Source organism: Cheilinus undulatus, linkage group 7 (genome assembly GCF_018320785.1).
Source record: "Cheilinus undulatus linkage group 7, ASM1832078v1, whole genome shotgun sequence".
NCBI lineage: Eukaryota > Metazoa > Chordata > Actinopteri > Labriformes > Labridae > Cheilinus > Cheilinus undulatus.
The window spans coordinates 38,026,858-38,047,885 of NC_054871.1; the positions used below are offsets into that span (position 1 = coordinate 38,026,858).

The 21,028-nt window shown below is 39.6% G+C and overlaps 1 protein-coding gene across 1 annotated transcript in view; it reads left to right on the forward strand.

Moving 5' to 3' along the window:
- The first annotated feature begins 1,705 nt into the window (after positions 1–1,705).
- Positions 1,706–21,028, forward strand: part of tgfbr3 (transforming growth factor, beta receptor III) — a 130,914-nt gene continuing 111,591 nt past the window's right edge. The window contains exons 1-2 of the mRNA XM_041791016.1: positions 1,706–1,935; positions 12,114–12,294. Coding sequence (XP_041646950.1) covers positions 12,234–12,294 — 61 coding nt within the window. The 5' untranslated portion in view covers positions 1,706–1,935; positions 12,114–12,233. The remainder of the gene's footprint in view (positions 1,936–12,113; positions 12,295–21,028) is intronic.

Genomic DNA, 21,028 nt, shown 5'->3' on the forward strand with positions numbered 1-21,028 from the left:
GGCTTTTTGACAAGGAAAAACACATTTTTAATGTCAAGGTGAAAACAGATGTCTGCAAAGTAATGTCAGTTAAATGAAAATATGTAATGTAAAATAAGTAATTGCATAAATATTCACCCTCTTCAAGTGAGTATTTAGTAGATGCACCTTTGGCTGCAATCACAGCACTGAGTCTGTGGGGATAGCTCTCAGTCAGGCTTACACATCTTCGTTGCAAAACTGCTCAAGCTCTATCAGGCTTCAACTCGAGCCACAAATTCTCTATTGGATTAAGGTCTGGGCTTTGACTCGGCAACTCAAGAACATTGACCTTGTTGTCTTAGTGTTGCTTTCGCTGTATGCTTCGGGTCGTTGTCTTGCTGGAAAATAAATCTTCTCCCATAACCATGGTTCTCCTTCAGACTGAATAAAATTGTCCTCCAGGATTTTCCTATATTTTGACACATTAATTTTGCCCCCTACCTTTATAAGCCTTCCAGGACCGGCTGCTGAGAAGCATCCCCACAGCATGATGCTGCCACTGCCATGCTTCACAGTTGGGATGGTGTGTTTGTGATGATGTGCAGTGTTTTGTGTCAGCCAAACATAGCATCTTGTCTGGTGGCCAAAAGGCAGCATTTTGGTCTCATCAGCCTAATGAACTGTCTTCAGCTTGACCATGGAGTCGCCCACATGCCTTTTGGTGAATTCTAGTCAAGTTTAATATTAGTTTTCTTCAACAGTGTCTTTCTCTTTGCCACTCACCCATAAGCTTTGGTGAAGAACCTGTGCAAGAGGTGTTGTATGCAGAATCTCTACCATCTCAGCTGCTGAAGCTTGTTACTCCTTCAGGGTAGTCATACGTGTCTTAGTGGCCTCTCTCACAAGTCTCCATCTTGCACGGTCATTAACGGTCTGTGAGGACTGCCTGATCTAAGCAGATTTACACATGCGCCATATTCCTTCCATTTCTGCCTGATTGATTAACTGAGGGAACATTCAGTGCCTGGGAAATCTTTTTGTATGCATCCCTTACTTATACTTTTAGATAACATTTTCTCTGAGTTGCTTGGAGTGTTCTTTAGTCTTCATGATGTAATGGTAGCCAGGGATATTGATTAGCCAGTGACTGGACCTTCAAGACACAAGTGTCTTTGTACTACCATCACTTGTGACACATTCTATTTTACTTTACATATTTTTGTTTAATTGACATTACTTTGTAGAAATTGTCTATAGTTCTCTGGCTCATGTATCAGAAGAAAAGTGTGTTTGTTATACTCTTTAATGTTGAAGGGCCTCATATTAGTCTTTGCCTTGGGCCTCCAAATCACTTAAACTGCCCCTCAGAATACACAAGCACTACATACAGAGACTACTCAGGAGGATAACACTACTGACAAAAGTCTTGCTTAGCCAGACATCCACATAATCTGGCATCAAGAACCCTCATGCAGATACAAATCAATGCAAGGGCCCTTATGTGATAAGAGTGACCTATAGCAGACCTCTATAAAAACATTTGGAATATGTATGCAAAAATGAGGACTGATTGCAAAAACATTTCAACACACTGTTAAAAAAGCCTCACTTTGGATTTAATAAGCCAGATTAAGTTGTTGAAGGTCCGTGCACCCTGAGGAGACAGTGCACCCTGCTTTGGGAAGCTCTGCAGCACTCAGCTCAGCCTCCTCCTTCTAAGCCCAGCCCCCAAATGAAGCCCTCAGTAAAAGGGAGACAGATAGTAGTAAACTGTTTAAAACTTCGGCGAGAGGGGCTGTTTATCTGCTCTCTGTTTGGCTAAATTAACACGTCAGCGTCGTCTACAGCTGTTTTCCACTAAAACACAACGGAATAGTGTGAATGTCCAGCCGGGAGAGTTTGGTATCCACATCCAGCGGAGCGACTTCTAACTTCAGCCGAGTTTACTTGGGCTTTTTCTGGAGACTCTGCATGGTACGTCCGCTCGTTTTCAACCTACGTCTGTGTACTTACAAGTTAGCGTTTAACAACAAGAGCATGGACAGGCTCGATTATAAACAGGCATTATATGTAGTATATGTACAAAATGCTTAAATAACCTCTTTCAGTGAGTCAGCCTTACCGCCCGTGAATCCAGCTGAACACATCTGTCTGTGGAAGCCGTTTGACATGCAGCCTTCCTTCCTCCTCTCCTTCTGCTTCAAGCTTCAGGCTATTAGCTTATCAGTCCTCATACCGACGTGTTTTCCACTTTTCTTCTGTTTTGAGTTTAGAGAGGCATTCCTTCCCATAGAAAACAGCATGACACTTTATCAGTATGCTCTAACTGTTTCTGAGCCCAGGCGCTCCTTAAGGATGACAAACAGCCTATCAGCACCGTGTTATATTTTACATAGTCTTAACGATACAAGCAGCCTAAAACAACAGTCATACACCAGCAAATCCATGCAATTAATACATGAACTGCTGTGTTTAAAACCATTAAAGTCAGCTCGTGCAGAGCCAGTTGAATTGACCTCTGCATTGTTGATGTGATGAGTCTGACTAAAGGATCAACGCTAACCTTACATTTATGCACCATTATAGAACTTACATTAGATCTTCAAGCAGTTCATGGATGCTTTTAAGAAGCTGTTACATAACCTTAAAATTTAGTCACTGTCTTTAAGATGCTACAGGTAAAACACACAAATACTAGGGCTGGAACAAATATCATGTCTCAGTATATTTTAGCTGAATGCCAATACACTGTAAAATCAAAATTCATTCATTTTTAAAATTGAGATCAGACCTGATCATAAATATCAAATATTGATTAATTTTTGGGAATTTAATCCTTTCAGTGCCAGTTCAAATGCAAAATCATTGACACTTGTCATGTAAAAAACAAAACATTTAAAATTTTTCACAGATTTCATGCATATGGCATGTCCTTGAAGGGGATTATTACAGCCTTGAATATTCAGATAATGAGCAACAACTTTGATTTTTTAGCAGCCTCATAGGAAACCAGGGACAAGCGTGTAAATGACCCTCATGCCAAATATTGAAAAAATGGCTGACATTTGGTGACAAACCTTAAAAACTGCAAATTTGAAGCAGTGACTCCAGAATGAAAGCCTTGTATCTTCATGTTTTTTTTTAACTGCAGTGGCTGGGGGATCAAGAATTTTGGTTTTAATGGGATTCAATTGGCATCAGGGTGTTCAGGGCATTGTTGGTCCTGAACACCCTGAGTCCATACAAAAAGTGTACAGAGCTTATTATTGACCCGCTTCAGGTTCTGATAGTACAGTTTCAAAACCCTTTTGAAAAGAAATAAACATACCCTCAATATATTATGTTGTTAGAACTAGCACAGTAATAAACAATCAAACATTGGCCAAAAAAAGCCACAAAATTGTCTCAATACCATCAAGAATTACCCACTATTGTGTACCAAGGCCAGGTGCTGTGGTATTTAAAACAGGTATGATTATTGTTTGATTTTCATAAGTATCATATTGAGGTTTGACATTCTGATATTTTGCCTTCTAGTGCAGACTATTATCTATTTAAGCTCTGCTACTTGTGCTGCAGCAGTTATAGATTATTGTAAATAAGGGAGTCTGAGAACGCTTTTGGAAAAACAGAGTGATAAACTAGACTCCCTGTATTTTTTACACAAGAAGTTCTTTGAATATCAGCCAATATCAGTGAGGCAATATCAGCAACTGGACATATTGGTCCAGTTTGGTGACGTATGTGTCATGCACTATGATAGAAAACACAGCAGGCAGCAAGTCCTTATATTTCTGAAGCTGTGACAGGCGTAACTGTGTAAAATGAACGGGAATCAGGTTCTACACTCGGTCAAGAATGTTTGAAGTGCGTAATATATCATGGTGTTTTGTGTACTAAAGTGTGTGTGGACTGGCTCTCTGGAAATAAAGCAGAGATAATGTTGTGTGTGTGATGGAAGAAGTAGTTGGTTTGCTGGTTTTCCACTCCTGAGTCTGTAGACAATCACACTGAAAGAAGAGAAGAGCTCATTAAAATGAAATTCACCAGGTCATATAACCACATGGATGCCTTATAAAGCTAACCAATGTTAGATAAGTAACATCTTACTCATGTAGATCCAGACACTGCAGACTCTGCTGCAGCCCTCTTGTTTTGCTCCTTCCTTCATCCTCAGGTTGTGATTACAGGAACATATGAGCATAATGGACTTAGCAAAGCTTAACTCCAGTGTATATATGCATACGTGATGATACAGATACAAGCCAGGCCTTTAACACTGAACTGACCACAAGTATGAGGCTTGGTTTTGGTTATGTGCAGGACGTTCTGTCTGGGGTCTGCACGACCTGATGTTCTTTCCAGATCTTCTTTGGGTGAAATAGTTGCTCGGCTTAGACGGTCAGGGTTGAAGAGAAGTCACATGAGGTGATTTGAGCTGTTGCTGCAACAAAACCGGCACCGTGGCACAAAGCTTTTGGAGTAGAACCTGAACACTCAACACAAAACAAAGGTGTAAGCCTAGTTGTCTGAATAAGATGAGAAAAATGTAAAATTCAGGCTTTACTCTTGTGTACATGAACAGTGTATACAGCTCCCTTTGAGTCTTGAGCTTTCCTTTGACTCAGTTTTGGCCTTGTGGAAGATACTGCCACACAGTTAACCCTTGTTTGGTTGTGAGGAGATGAAGGTCAAGGAGGGCCATAAATCAAACAGATGGTGCTGGCTCTCCTCGACTCGCTGAAAGTGTAATATTTGTCATGATCTTCCAAAATGACTCCCCAGCCTCTGCACTGAAAGGCTCTTTTGTCCTGTGGAAGAAGCTTGCACTGCAAAGTGATGCACCTAAGTATTTTTGTGCATCACGCTCTACTGTTCTCCAAGATCAAGATAGGTGCACATGTGTTTTAACCACATGCTGCTTAACCAATCACAGAAGCAGCCTTTCAAACCACAAATGAGCGCAGCTCTTGTCACAACAGCCTCACCACACGGGCAACTGTGACAGTTTTGTTGCTCCAGAGACAGAGATATCAGTCTGAGAATAAGAGCGCTAAACTGTGTCTGTTGACCACATCTTGTATTTAAACTGTCCTTCACTTGTAGTTGCAAACATCAAGATTACTGTCTAAAGAACATACTGTGTAAAATGGTCCTTTGGTTTTAACTGGTGCCAGTTTAATCTTTCTAAATTGAATTCTGATTCAGACTTATATATAGGCTGATATTTATGGGATGGAAGCTTTTCCATTATTTTGAAGATAAAATTATATTTTGTATTAATGTTCGTCAAATCAAATGTGTTCCAAAGTTGCTGGTCCAGTGTTAAAGCCCAGTGTTTTTTTCTTTACAGCTATTAGGGCTGAATGATTTTGGAGAATAATAAAATTGCAATTTTTCTCTTCAATATTGTGATTGCGATTTGATATGTGATTATTCCCTAACTCTCTTTTATTCCTCAAAAAGGGCTGAACAGTTCTTTAAAATATCTATTTCTGAAGATTTTGGCTCCCATTGAAAATTGGATATGAATTTTGCATTGAAGAGTTTTTGTCATTCTAAAAAGGACAAAATTGCACTTGAATGATTGCTATACATGTCATGCGTAGCATCCCTGCTGCAAAAAAGTTTAAAACTGCTATTTTGACACAAATTTCAGGTCAAAGAAATATTGCACCTTCTGCAATTTGAAAATTGTGGCAGGCCATATTGCGATTTTATCTATTTTTTGATCAATTCCCGGCCCTAACAGCTATCATGCCTGCTTTTTTAGGGATGGCAAGAATTTCTGTGGTGCATTTTTCCCCGTTAAACTAAGAAACAAAATAGATCAGTTGATATCTGCTGGAATAGTTTCTTTTCAGCCACTTGTAGCTGTTAAACTGAATTGCTGACCTAATTATTAGGGGTGGGAATCACTAGTGGCCCAATGCTACAATTTTATCACAATACTTACACCACAATCCGATATTACTGCAATTTTTAACATTTTCCAATCTACAGTATTGTGATACCATATATATTGCAATATATTATAGAATTTTTCAACTGTTTTGCTGATTAAGCATTAACATTGCCTCCATTTTTTTCATATTACTGCGCAATATATTGTGATACTATGCTGTATCGATTTTTTCCCTTACTTCTACTGTATATCCAGTGCATCAAGTCCAAATTGAAATCATTAAACATTTTGTTTCATTCCTTGCAGAATCAGACAGCGGGCAACAAACGCTGTTTGAGGCATCAACAGATTTGTGTAGTGTTGCTTTATGTGGTTGGAACCAATCTTAACACTTTCAAAGTGTTTAATTTAACTATGTATGAGTTTAATTAACACTGCCAACAATGCTGTGTAACTTACTTTATTATAGAGGTGGGACTTTACCTGAACGACCTGGCTGAAGATCTATTCTCTTGTTTTTTGCCAATAAGGAAAGATCATATTTTACTGTACAATTTCTCAGTAGCTGCGCAGTTCTTAAAGCAAACTTTAAATTAAATACTCTTTACTTTTATTTGAGTTTATTTATAGACTAGTTCTTTTACTGGTACATTTTAACCACAGTAACTGTACTTAATAGTGTGTTAGTCATGTACATTTCCCACCTCTGGCAACAGCAATGATTCAATATACTGTCAGACAGAAGAAACTAACGGTCGACTGATACTGTTTCTTCAGGGCAGATATTGATACCAATTAATAAGGATGCACAATATCATCGGTCTGGTATTGGTATCAGCAGATTTTAGCTTAAAAAGACAAATATCAGTATCGACAGATATCAAAATTATTATTAAATTATTTACATCAGATATTTTGTCTGTGTATTTCAGCATTTATCGACTGTAAATTTCATTCATGTGTACTAATAAATTAGTGGAGTTTTAGGCTGAACCAACAGACCTATGTCAGTTGAGGTCATTTTCTTTATTTATCCTTAGTGATGCACAATAGTTTTTTTTAATCAATACTGATAACTGATAATTTCCTACTCCTGATGGCCGATAACTGATGATAACCGATATTTTTTTTCAATTGTTGATTTAACAAAAGAAGTTTATTTGATGCGTTTATGCACATCTGGGGGTAAGAAGGGGTTAATATGTAGTGAGCAAAGCTATTTATAAGTGATTTTAACTAATATCACTCGTGTTTTTCAAAAAACAAAGAACTATTCTGACTTTATAACTGTTATTATAGTTAACTTTTTTCAGTTAAACATTTGTGTACCAAGTACAACATAGACAAACAACTGACATGGGTTTTCCCCCATAAAACCAAATGATAACAGGCTGTTATGCTGAGCAAATGGAGATATTTGGGGGTCTGTTTTTTTAAAAATTTTTTTGCTTCTTAAGCCAGAATTAAAGCGAGCTGATGTTTTACATAAAGACTAAAAATATGCACTGACGTAAGTCATATCAGAGATGGGTTAAGAATGTAAAGTCCACCATGGTCTGTGGCTAAACTTCTGTTCCTAACGTCGATCAGACTGAATGAAACCATGTCAAACAGAGCAGGCAGGTATACGTCTATGAAAGTAGCGATGGATCTGATTTTGTTATCATAATGTTGCGCCTTTTGGCTCTGGTAAACTTTCTGCAGTTTTCAATGCCTGCTTACGATCAGCGCTCTGCCTGGTATTAGCCGTTGATTCGGTCCTAATGCCCGCTGAGGCTAGTGGCTGCTGCCGCCTCCTTTTAACGTCGTTAGGATGATGACTCGTAAGTGGCTTATAAGATCCATTTCTACTCTTTGCGACCTTTGCAGAGCAAATTCTAAACACCTGGTTGTGTTATCCTCCCCGTAAATACTGAATAACGCTGCCGTGTTGTTAGCATTTTAGCACAGGAGCTGCTTCCTCTTCTTCTCTGGTGCTTAACAGTGGGTCGTGTACTGTGGTTCCACCTGCTGTTTTAGAATGTGTAGTCTCATGAGAAAGAAAACAAACGCCAGCACTGCCGTGCTGACAAAAATATATGTTATCGGGGCTCGTCGTTATGATATTGGACATATCGGAATGACATAATAATTTCCTGTTATTGGCCTGATAGTTATCGTGTACCCCTATTTATCCTCATTCATTTTACTTTAAAGTGTTCCTTTGTCATCCTCAAACCTTAAAGTCTTTCCAAAAGGACTGAAATGTTTTTGTTAAAAAGCATATTTAAATATCGGTATCGATATCGGCTAAAATGAATCTGTAAATAGCAGCATGTTGGATATCGGCAAAAATCCATTATTGTGAATCCCTACTGATTCTTAGTAGTGCATGGAATCTACAGCTGATATCTGGGATTGTTATGCATTTGTTATGACAAACAAAATGTACTTGAGGTGACAAATGTAAGCACAGAGCAACAGTGTAGCAGCAGGAAACAGGAAGTGATGCTGTACACTCCCAGTGTTAGTTCCATCCAGGTCTCAGGGTTTGTTGACTGGTAGTTGTGTGACATCTAGCCACTCAGATAGTGTTGTGGGCGGGATATTTGGTGAGACTGCAGAGAGTGAAAACAAACCCAGAGGAGAAGACACATCTTGCAGTGGATCCAAAGTAGCACACCTTTGAATAAACTGATTTTGGCCGATAATCGTCAAAATATGCCAATACAGATCATCGGCTAACTGCCAAATATTAGCATGAATAATCTGCCAGGCCAATATAAGGTCTATTGCTAGAAGAACTCTCTTGAAATTTTGGATTTTTAATCTGTGTGGCTGCAACTTTTCTTAAACTTCAGAGGAGATAACACAATTATTTGGACATATCTGTGGAATCAGCAGTTTGGTGTCAACCCTCATAGGTGGGTTTTTCCCATGGCAGCACACTGGCTGACTTTTAAAGGGTGCAAGGAGACACACTGACAGTCTCCGTGGTGCACAACTGACTGATGCCTATCATATCTTATAAGTATCAGCAAATATTTGCCGCTCTTTTCACAACCACATAGTGTTTGATAGCCATCGAAGCTGTTGGTTATTCCACAGTTACCGATTTGAAGGCGGCATCTTGCTTTTATGTTTGTAACACCTCACAAAAGCTGGCCTAGCTCGCGAACTGATTCACTGATTGATTGATGCTCATTTCAACACCTGCTGAGTCATCTGCAGCTTCTACATGCTCAGTCTTGTGTTTATCCTACTACAAAGGAGTGGGTCTAACGGTCCTTTATGACTTGACTGTTAAAACTCACAGGATTCAATCCTCCTGTTAAATACCTGCCTACTTTGTGCATAGCATGGTCATTTGTATCATATTAAAGGACAACATAACATCCATGTAATCATACTATAAACAAGCAAAGTCTGATTTGCCCCCTGTAGACTTTAAAGAGTCCTTGTCACCTGTATAACTGCTTGTTTATAGGGTTCTCACTCACAAATGTTGAATCCGTTATATTCCAGCATCAACTTTATCTACCAGGACCAAAAATTCAAGGGGTTATAATCAAAAAACCTTCTGAGAAAACAAATGCAATTTAGTACAACCTAAGCCTGAGTGATATGGTCTAAAAATCATATCACGGTATTTTTCTTACCTTTGACGATAACAGTATTATATCACGGTAATACAAAATTAAAAAAAGAATGCTTTTTAATCCAAATTCAAGTGTTATTAACCCCCTTCTCCCCTTAAAACAAGCCTTTGATGGCATTCTCAATTTATCTCCAAGTATAGGAACACAGAAAACATGTTTTATTTTTTTAAGTCTCTCTAGGTTTACTTCTGTCTAACTGCACTCCAAGTTTCGCATTTCATCTCTAACCTAATGAGGTGTGTTAAGCTGCAAATGACTTGCACACGTTTCCTAGTGAAGGCATTCACAATAAAAGCGTTTCAGAAAAATCACAGCCGCGGTCTTTTATTTTGAAGACCTTGACGGAAGTACTGTGTTTAGCATTGAGTTAGCTTAGCTTTGTTTATGCCGTTGTAAGAAGACGAGCTGCAGCGCTGGGCTCTGAGACCAGCCAAAGCAGCACTTAGCTTGTTCTACAGCCCCAGGCAGGCTGACAGAGACAGCACACTGACTTTGTTGCGGTACAGCCGTCAGACTTTGAGAGGAAAAGACACATGTTTTTTGCCTGGTAACTCACACTGAGGCAGATACGATGACGTCATTGACAAGCGTTATCGCGATTGGTCGGTCTCTACTGTAGGCCAAATTTATTTCATTTATACCGTCTACTGCATATATCTCGCACCCCTAGTACAACCCCAGGGATAATCACTATAAGATCCAAAAGATACAATTTAACAAACAATTCTGGCTGATTTAAACAATTTCTCAGTCCTAAGTTTGCTAAGAAGAGCATGCCATAACTCCATTGCTTACAACACTCTAAGCAGTGTCTGCAGCAGATGTAGCATAGCGTCACAGCTGAGTATACTGTGGACACACTAGAAATAATAGTGCTCCATGCTCTATTCTTTTGAGGCACTTTTTAATAGTGATCTTCTGAATTGTTTTGCATTGATGTACTGTAACCTGCACACAAATAAGTCATTTTAGCATAGTCTATGTAAAAATGGATGCTGTCTTAGTAGTGCCACTCATTGGTTTCTGAATCAGACTTCTGAAACCCATCAGTGGCAGTTGCCATATTAGAAGATGTGCCTCAAACTGACATTCCATCAACCTAGTAAAGCCTGATTGATGCTTCTGGGTCACGTACCTAATGTGTACTTCTTTGAAAACGTAGCTTTCAAAAAAATGCAGATTGCAAGTACTGTAACTGGTTTTCTGCCAGTCTCCGGGTTGTCTACAGGCATATTATGTGTTCTCTAGAGTGAGATTAACAACTGCAGACGGCGATACAGCCAGCCAAATCTACTTGCCCGCATCTAACATGAATTTCTACATCCATATGTCTTTTTTTTTGTGCAAGAAATACTCCCTCTCAGTTGAATCAGAGTCAGCACTTTCCACCATTTTTCCTTTTCACCTCTTTTCCTCTTTGCAACTGCAGTATATTTTTACATTTATCAGCTCCAACTTCAACATAATACTCAATGTCAGTTGCCATATCCTGTGCACAAATAGAAATCTGGCACCAGGACCAGGACCTGGGGTAAAAATTGCACTGCTTAGTAGTGTTTTTACATAAGGATGCATGATACTTTTATCCGATGTGCCGATTTTTGCAAATCAATTTTTGCCGATACCATATATAGATACCGATATTTAATTGCAGTTTAGACACCAAACTTCAGTTTTTAAAACACAAAATTCAAAGTTTCAGAATGAACAAATTAACAAATTTCAGTCCTTATAACACTCTTAAGTATAAGGAATGATGATAAAAAACAAAAATTACTTCAACTGATGTAGGTCTTTTGTTCTAGCCTAAAACTCCTCTATGTGTTTATGCAGCTAATATTTACAGCTAATATGGACATATTTTTATAGCTTGAATCGGTCATGAGTATTAGAAGAAATTTTCATATCTGCCTTTTTTAATCTAATGTCTTTTGAAACAAAAAATGGGCATGATACAGCAAAACTTAAAAGTTACAAAAATTGGTGAAATTGGGTTCACAGTTGCAAAAAAGTATCAAAACTGTGTCAGAAATGTCAAGAAGAGACATAGATAGGTTTGATTTGGCAAAAAAGTGTCAAAACATTTGTTTAATGTTTTCAGTAACAGCCTTGTAACCAAATGTTCGACATTTGTTTACTATATTGACATTTTTGTCCCATCATGGTGGTCAGTGTTTGAGGTTAGATTAATAAAGTTAAAACTCCAGGCGAGGTCATGCTGATTAGTATGGTGGTACTAAGCTGCTTACTCCAGACCCCACTGGAGCATTCACTGTTTCCTGACGCTCTCAATTAAAGTCTGTTAATAACCTGTGGCATGTACCAAAGTGTTTCACACCCAGCGGGCCAGTCAGCCGTCCCTCACTCCTCCTACACTCTGTCTGACGGGGGGTAAGGGAAGGTGTGTGCAGCACAGTCCTTTGAAGCATATATGACCCCCAATTAACCCTCAAGGATTAATCCCCTTCTCTCCAAACTGCTGCCTCTCTTGTCTCATCTCATCACTCCCACAGGGTTTGTTAAGCAGAGGCCAGTCTCCTGCTGTTTGTCCATGCTCCATACAACCTGCTGCTTCTGGCTGACTTTCTCTACTTTTGTTCACTTTGCAGCTGGGGCTTGAAGCTGACTTCCTGAAGTCTGCGTCACAGAGAGGGAAACCTTCATAAAAAGCAGGAGAAAGGCCTGTTTCTCATTCCTCCTCATACTGGAAGCTGCAGGATAATTACGCAATGGCAAGAGGATCCTCCATTCCCTTGTTGCTTCTTGCAATATGCTGCCTTACGTCTGCAGGTATGTTTTTGTCATTGCTTCGCCTCATTTTAAACCATTTAATTATCAGATATACAAGAATGTTATTTGTTTACATCCATAATCAAACCCAGTGAAACCGGTATCATGGATAAATGGTACTGACTGCGCATCAAGCATTGAATGCTGTGTTTTTAGACAGTCATATCTTTACCCATACTCTGGGATTTTCCATCATTACTCCCAGCATGCCTTTCCAGACAGAGCCTGTCAGGTTTGAGACTGAGTGGGATTTACATTTAAGAAAGTGCTGACAAGTTCAATCTCAGAAACAAACACTCAGCAGGTCTACATGTATCCGTCAGATTGATTGGAATGAGCCTCAGATATTGCCAAATCCCAAGTTATTTATGACTGTAAAACAGGCAAACCCAAAAGGAGAGAGAGAGAGAGTGAATAACTGAACGTCTACAAAGGTGAATACAGGAAATTTATGTATGCTGTCAGTTTGTCTTATTAATTGAAGGCCCTTTCCAATAAAAATGCGGTTTCTTTAAATGAGAGTATACCATGACACTGCTTTGGTCTAGTTGAGTTTTCTAGCATGAAGGTTTGCCTTGTTGAGGTTCAGTTGGAAACAATAGAATAGAAAATGAGTATACATATAAAGGTTGCTTCTCCTGAATGCTTCATCATACAGGCATAATCTTGGCTCTATGGAAAAGTGACACTTGAAGGCATCCTATCCATAGTCCAGGATCACTATCAGTATAACTGGCACAAAAATAGAGGAATAAATCAATTATATTGCATTTCTGAAACTTTGTGCATAATTACTGAGCTTGAAAATGACAGAGAAGGTAAGGTGCCAACTTTTGGAATAAGGTTTCAATCTAAAGGTCAGAAGTTGATGCATTTTGCTATGTAGTATTGCTAATAATCACCTGAAAAAGCATACGTTATTACAGCAAATACAGTGAACTATTAAGAACAACAATGGCAAATTTGAAATTATATGAAACCAGTCCATGGATCCTAATGGATATAATCGTGCTTTTGGACTACATAATTGACTGGATTTAGTTTGTGGTAACTCTTTTTGATGCAGCAGGACTGTTTTTATTGAATAATTTTATCCGCAGAGAACAGTAGAGCTTCTAATGGTGAGCTGTGTCACTTTTATTATTATTTGTTTGTTTGTAGTCTGACAGATGGTGGCTTCTGTGGTGGTTTCATCCTGGATTCATCAACCATACACGGCAAACCCTTGACAGTGTTCATGCACTCAGTATTAGTCCATCTCTGTTGAGAGTCATTTGATCTATGGCCACTGCCATTCCAGATCTGGGGGGCGAAGTTTTTCCATCATGCTCTTTTGCAAAGTGTTTAGATGTGTTTAAGTGTTTAGATTTTTCCTGTTGTACAGTGATCACTGCTGGGATTCCTTTGCTCATATTTCTGGTGCGAAACTGTTGATTTTGATAGAAGCTTTTGCACCATGTGTGAAGTTATTCATTGAGTTACTGACTTCCCAACTTTGGCAAGAAGGGGTTTACAGGAAAGGCTGGTGTGCTGATTCTCATCAAAGGGTGCCTCCCACCTCTGCATTTGACTCTTAGCTTCATCCTCACCAGAAAACACCTGACTTTGCCACAGACTTGAAGTTTACCCCAGACGTGAAAGGAAATGGCATGTTGGTGTGTAAAAGTCGTTATTTTCAGCAATATACCCATGTTTAAGTGATCAATTACATTAATATTTACACCTTACAGTGCTAATATGACACTACAAAGAAGTGTTGAGCTAAAGTTACACCGTTTAGTGTTAATAGAAGTCATTTTTAACTGCAAAAGGAGTCAATAATAACACTTTACTAGTGTTAAGGAATCAAGAGAAATAAAGAGATTTAAATCAGCACTGTGGTGTGGGCCTGTATAGACACTGCAAAAGTGTCAGTATTAACCCTGACAGTGTTTATTTGAACATGCAGGTTTTGCTGTGTACTGGACCATGGTGTACATGCAATAGTCTGATATCTTTGCTGAAACTCAAAAACATCTGGATTACTATTACCTTTAATTCCATGGGACTGAATTTTGTTTCTGTCCACACTCTGCATGACATAAACCACCAGAACATGTGATATCCTAATTCAAATAACACTACCAAAGTTTTTGTGGTATTTGCAATAGACACATATATTCCTCGCTGATCACCCGCTAAATGCACACCAACCAAATGTGCAATATAAACCTTACACAAAAAATAAGGAAATTTTTGTTTGGTAGATTATTTCTTTGTAACAATGCTTCTTGACAATACATCTTCTACAGTGGGAAAACCTGTTTATTTACCTTTTAAATGGTGCCACATTTATTGTGATCATTTGTTATGAGCTTCTGGTACCCTCAGCTGCTGACAGTCAGGTGCCTGATTGATGTCAATGGAGGCGATCTCCATGCTGAGAGAAATCAAGATGAGATCTTGCAACCAGTGGCAATCCCATATCTCCACGGTCCGGGAAAGAACTCTGTCATCCAAGAAGACAACATTCATCCCCACAGAGCAGAGTTTATCAGAGGCTACCCCCAGAATTTGGGAGTGGAGAGGATGGAATGGCCTGCCAGCAGTACTGGCCGCAACCCCATTAAACATTTGTGGGATCAGCTGGGGCGTGCTGCAGAGTGACCAACACAACCACATTGGCTGACTTGCGACAAACACTGGTTGAAGAATGGGATGCCATCCCACAGCAGTGTGTGTCAGGCTTTTGTGGCTGTGTATGGTTCTTCCACACACTACTGATGCTCCTGTTTGTTAAATGAATAAGTGTTGAATTGCTGCTATGTCTTGTTTCTTCAGACTTCAATCATCCAGTCCACCAAAACTCACTAAACAAGAGTCAATGGAAGAATAAGCTGTTTGGCATTGGCAGAAAAGATCTGGCTAATTTTTCATGGTTGTAACCTACATACTCAGCTCTGCTGCTCATCCCACAAATGCGTGTTCCTTTCAAACGTGGCACCATTCAAAAGGGAAATGAACAGGCTTTCCAACAGTATAAGATGGCCAAGAAGGAATTGTTACCACATAGAAATAATCTACCACAAATGTCTTTTTTGCAAAGTTTATTTAAATTAATCTACAATTAAGTACTTTATGTGGGATTTTAGTAATCAGGCCCTCAGAATGCCCCAGTATTGTGTATTGAGGTCTTGCAGAAAGTGACCAGTGACCAGTGAACTTTTCTCAATACCTTTGCAGTCAAGCAGTCTAGAATTGACCCTGCTGCTAATACATTAGCATATAGGTAAAAAAAAATGTCATTATAGCATTAGACTAATTCAGGGGCAGCCTGTCTGAAAATGTATTGAAAGCTGCTTACAGTTGATGGGGAGTTGGCCTTACTGTCATTGCTGTAATGACCACATTGGCTTCAATAGTCACTGTTTGGTTTTTGTCACTTAGTGATTTGACCAAATTATTCAATTTACTGACCAAACTGACACTCAGCCCTGCAGTTTGGTGAAAAATCTGTCAAGTTGGCAGCAGTCTGAACCAAACCACTGTGCTGTTAGGATAGTGGGCATTCCTTTCTGTAGTTTTTGAGAATGTTAAATGTCCTGTTTACTGTCACTGGTTCCACAGTGTTTTCCTTTGGACACGAACACAGTCCAGTTTAAATCTACAACATCCATTTTTTGTTTTTCTGTGGTAATGCAAGAGTAATTACCCACCAGGAGGCATCCTACATAGCCAGCTCTCCAAAAACAAAATGTGGTTTGCATGCTTTCGATCTCTCTCACTTGCCAACATGGGTTATTATCTGAAATGTTGTCTGGACGTTTGAACCGCACTCCATAGAGCTGACTTTTACTGAAACAATAGCAGTGTAGTCAGAATGTGCTGTGGGTAAGGCAAACATCATTTCTCCCACAATGCCAGGATCTGCAACACAATGAAGGCACGTATGAAGTTTTCCTCTAAATTCCTCCTTGTACGGCACGATGCATTGTTGTACTGTGTCACAAGGGACAGATATTTACAGTAAGACAACCAAATGCCCTTTCCTCTAAAGAGCGCTGGCAGAGAGTGTACCCATTGATTTATGGCCAAATCTTCAGATCCTCCGTTTTTTCTGACTACTGTTTCTTGAACAGGTAGGCTGCAGACTGTAAACCACATTGTGCTCCAATATCAAGATAATAAGACCTCCCAATGGTTTTTTTCCAATCAGTAGGATAATCTTACACATTTTTCTCAGTGCTCCACTCCAGCTTTCTCACCTCTCCCTATCTTAAGCTGTCTCTTTCTATCATCTCACAGCATCTGTGTAAACAGTCACAGCTTCCCTCTAAACTTGTCAGAGGAGATCTTACGTAATGTTTAGATTAGTCTGCAATGAGTCTTCTCTCAGCGTAATGCAATCCAGAATCTGGGCCTCCCATAACTCTTTAAAGTCAGACTGAGAGCACCTTGGCGTCCATATTTCAAACCTCTGCTCTGCTGCCTCACTCCAGTTTTTTGCTCTTTATAATTTTTTTCCCCCCATATCCTTACTACCATTATGTGGTTGACTGTCCTTGGCTTGCCAAACTACTATTTAGTGAAGGATATGGCAGGACGTTGGGCTGAGTTTGGGTTTCATTATGAAATAGTCTTGTAGGACCCATGCCAGATATTAATTTAAGGCACTTGCCAGAAACAGCTCAGGCAGGATGCTGGTTATTCTGGAGGCATAACGCCGGCCTGGTGGCTTGCTGAAAATCACTCAGACACTATTGGTTGCAGGAGCACTTTTTTCCTCCTAATATAGCCGTTCCTGATTTTACCTACGGACCAGCTTGATGAATGATGAAGCAATTAAAGTAAATCTGTCATGAGATATTTATTACTGGAACAAATAGCCATACAATGGAATTGTTAAGCATAACAATAGCTGGAAAAGAAAATTGGAAAGTGTTCCTTCCATACGTTCAAGTTAATGATTAAATCAGGAAGCCCCTACGGTATCAAGATTATACAATGTGTTAAGAAACCCGGTGATTTTCAAAACCATCAAAAATAAATATGTCATGCTTTTGTTTGACTGACATTTAATAATCATAGCACCACCTGAGGTCGGTTTCTTTTATTCATGGCTCTCACAGACTCCGGTGGGCAAGAACTGCTTGTTCCTACTGAACACTTAATAGAACTTGCAAGTCCCAGTTGCCACCTATCTGTTTAAGCCAATTTTATTTTTTTATTGAAAGAAAGTTGTTGTTCAGCTGGATGCACTGACTGATGAGGAGACAATCCCGGTTGATAGTTCTACAGAATGCCAGAGAAAGATAACAGACAAAAACTAGTGCTGAAAGCAGCACTAAACAGGGGTGTCTATCATCTGCGAGTGTGTAGCAACAATTGGGTTGAGCATATTGCACTTTGTATATGAGGTACTACTGGCTGTCAAACATTAGGTGGCAGTGTGACAAAGCAAGATGGTAATATATAGATGTACTGATGGCAGGAGGGATTTTTTAAAAATTTGAATTTAGAAGACGATAGGATGTTTGATATAAGAGGTCACTGGCTTCTGACAGTCAGTGGCGCTGCAACAAAACCATGAAACTCACATTTAAGAAGGACAGGCCTTGGTTATGCAAAATTTGAAGGAAACCAGATGTTCAATATGAGAGTTACACCAACTTCCTGTGAAAATGGCGAGATATCAAAATGTTTGCCATTGCAACTGCAGTGTCTGTTAATGAAACATGTCAGTGTCATGGACAGATATTGTGACACTACTGAGGCCTTTCTTTTAAAATCTGAGCCGTATATTTTCAACAGAGGAAGAAGAATGATCAAATAGTCTTAGTGTGTCACTTCCTGTTGCCAGTAGTGAGTGCTTTAATGAGGTGTTTGCATGTAGGCGTATTCACTGTCATACTGTTGACTTGTCAGAACAATATGAATAACACAGAATGCTGTTTACAAAAGTAACAACAGGTTTAAGCCATTTTGCACAATGAAAATACTTATTTGAAATAAAAATGAAGCTGGTGGACTTCCTATTGAGATTTGGGTATGGGTCCAAGAGGCTTTTTTGGTGGTGTGGTCATGATTGCCACCAGGCAAAGTACATAATGGTCAACATGAGTCTGGCTCTGCTTGAAGTTCCTGCTTGTTAAAGGGAAGGTTTCCTTGCCACTTTAATGATGCTTGAGCTCATGGTGATAATTTTTTTATTCATTTATTTATTTATTTTTAATTGTGCATCAGAGAATATGGTCTAGACCTGCCCTCTTTATAAAGCGTCTTAAGATAACTTCTATTATGAATTGATGCTGTACAAATAAATACAAATAAAGATCTACTGAAGGTCGATTCCCTATCCCGGTGTTGTTTGGTGCGTGTCTTCCCCCACTCTCTCCATAAGGAATTTGAAGGCATGGATAGCATCATTGGAATGGCATAATGGCTAGCTTCAAGAGGATAAACAAGAAGATGCTACGATTTATGGTTCAAAAGTTATTTTAATTTGCATTTCTGGTTGTCTACCCCCCACGACTCCAAATGGGATAAGCATTATAGAAAATGGATGGATGATGGAAGTTATTTTACTTTGAATAACTGTGTCACTTCTTGTCGTATATGTCCTTTAATCTACCCACTCTGTTGGTCAAAAAGTACATTTCAGACCTTGGCATAGGTATTCAGACTCAGCTAGACTAGTCAAAGTGGGCTAATTATAATGTAGACACACAGGATTGTTGGTATACATTGTCATACATGGTAAAACTATTTCCAGAACTGCAGCTCAGCTCTTCTTACTTGCACACAAATACCATTGTATACCGCATACTGTGGTGAAATGTCAGTAAGGTATGAAGAAATAGAAAAATAAATGCCACCAGCCAATTTTACAGCAACGTAAACAACTTTTCTCCGTCTGCATTTTTGTATACTCTTGGCAGACAAGAGTCACTGTGATGCCAAAAGTGGTTGTAATGCCCCTCGCCCCCCTCACAGGCATACACAGTTGAGCGAAAGGTTCGTCTCTATATCCACAATGCTTACTTAGGGCCTCAGAGAGGGGGAGTGCCAAACTGTATTGTGCAACCGCTGTAATCTGAGAGGTGGGGTAGCCAGGGGGAGGAGAGAGGCAGGCTTGGGTCGCCTGGTCCAAATCGACACACTCCACACACGTACGGTGTGCCAAACCGACAGAGTCCCTTCCAGCGTGCTAAACCAGATGTTGCCCAGTGATTCATGCGAGGAGCCGGAACAGCGCAGCGCGGCGCAGAGGCTGAGCGCTGCTAGGTAGAGTGGTTGGGATGTTTACATAGCAACAGGAGTCCCTTGTGTGTATAATTACAGGTCTGCTCTCCCTTTATCTCAACAGCACTGTCAAGGAGGACAAGGCAGCCACTCTGGTCCTGTCTGTTTATATCTTAAGCTTATGAATTAAAGGGTTACCCTACTATTACCCAGTTTAATTATCAGCAGTGTATACATTAGATTGGGTACTATTTGTTTGGATTTACTCACTCTTCCTCTCTGTGTGTCATACACGTACACAGACACTCTCACATCTGTCTCTTCAGATAAACTCTGATCTAAGTCCAGGTCCATCTTGTGTCCCGTTGATGATGCTTACACAAATCTGCAGGAGTAAACTACATCCCACACGCCATCTCTCTTCATCTCTCTCTCTCTCTCTCTCTCTCTCTCTCTCCGTAGTTCCAGCAAGCAGGCGTGTAAATGATTTCAGTCAAAGTCAGTAATGGAAGACAGCTGCTGTGATCGTGCGTTTTCCATTGTGTTTTAGAGTCACATGGAAAGAAAAAGCCGCTAGAGTAGTAAAGGGGGAGTGTCAGAGTAAGAGAGAGAGTGACTCCACTGAAGGAAGAGCAAGTAATTACAGAAACTTGGACTCTCTTTATACAGATAAACCTTACAAACTGCAAAAAAAAGCCTTTTGGTGTCTTGACGTATTTAACTGAGCCATAATGTCTTCTTCATGGAAACCCGTCTGAGTTTATCTGAACTTTTGTTGCTTAATCCTTCTCAGAGGTGCCAGATTTTGACTGCATGACTCTTTATCTCCACTGAAAGTCCTAATATGGGATTGTAGCTGGAGGCTTCCAGGTGGTGTCTTTCATCAGAGCAGCCCCTCCTGGGGCCTCACCTTCTCCACTCTGTTTCCACCAGATGAGTCCTGCTGAAAGACCACGTCCCAATTTTGGAATAATCCTTTGGAAAACAGGATTGTTAGTCCAAAAAAACAACACAGGGCCCTTTGCTTTGCCCTGATTTAAGATATTTGGGTCACATCAGTGAGACAAATATACATGAAATATCTGGAAATGTCCCCCCCTTCTCCACTTGTCTTAAAAAATTTAGTTTAGGTATCTATAAATCTTTTTGTGTTGCCATTCAAGCTATTGCAACAGAAAAGTACTTCAAGTATGGGAGCTTGGTTAGGGGCTTGAATCTCAGTGGTTCTGGACGCACATATAGGTCCTTTGCAGATGACGTCATGCAGCACTGATGAATTCCCCTTGGGGGGCAAGAAATGATTTCTGCATAGAAAGGCCATGTTTAGAGCTTTTTGCAACTATGCCAAGTGTTCAAAGTGGAAAAATAAAAACATTCTTGATTCTTAAGTTACTTTTGTGTCCTGTAAATAGTGAAATATTTATGCAAAAAAAAAGTTTATTTTCAAAAACTTGCAAAAAAATAAAACAGCAGCAGGTTGGGATTAAAAAAGTCTTGACAAGCCATGTCAGTG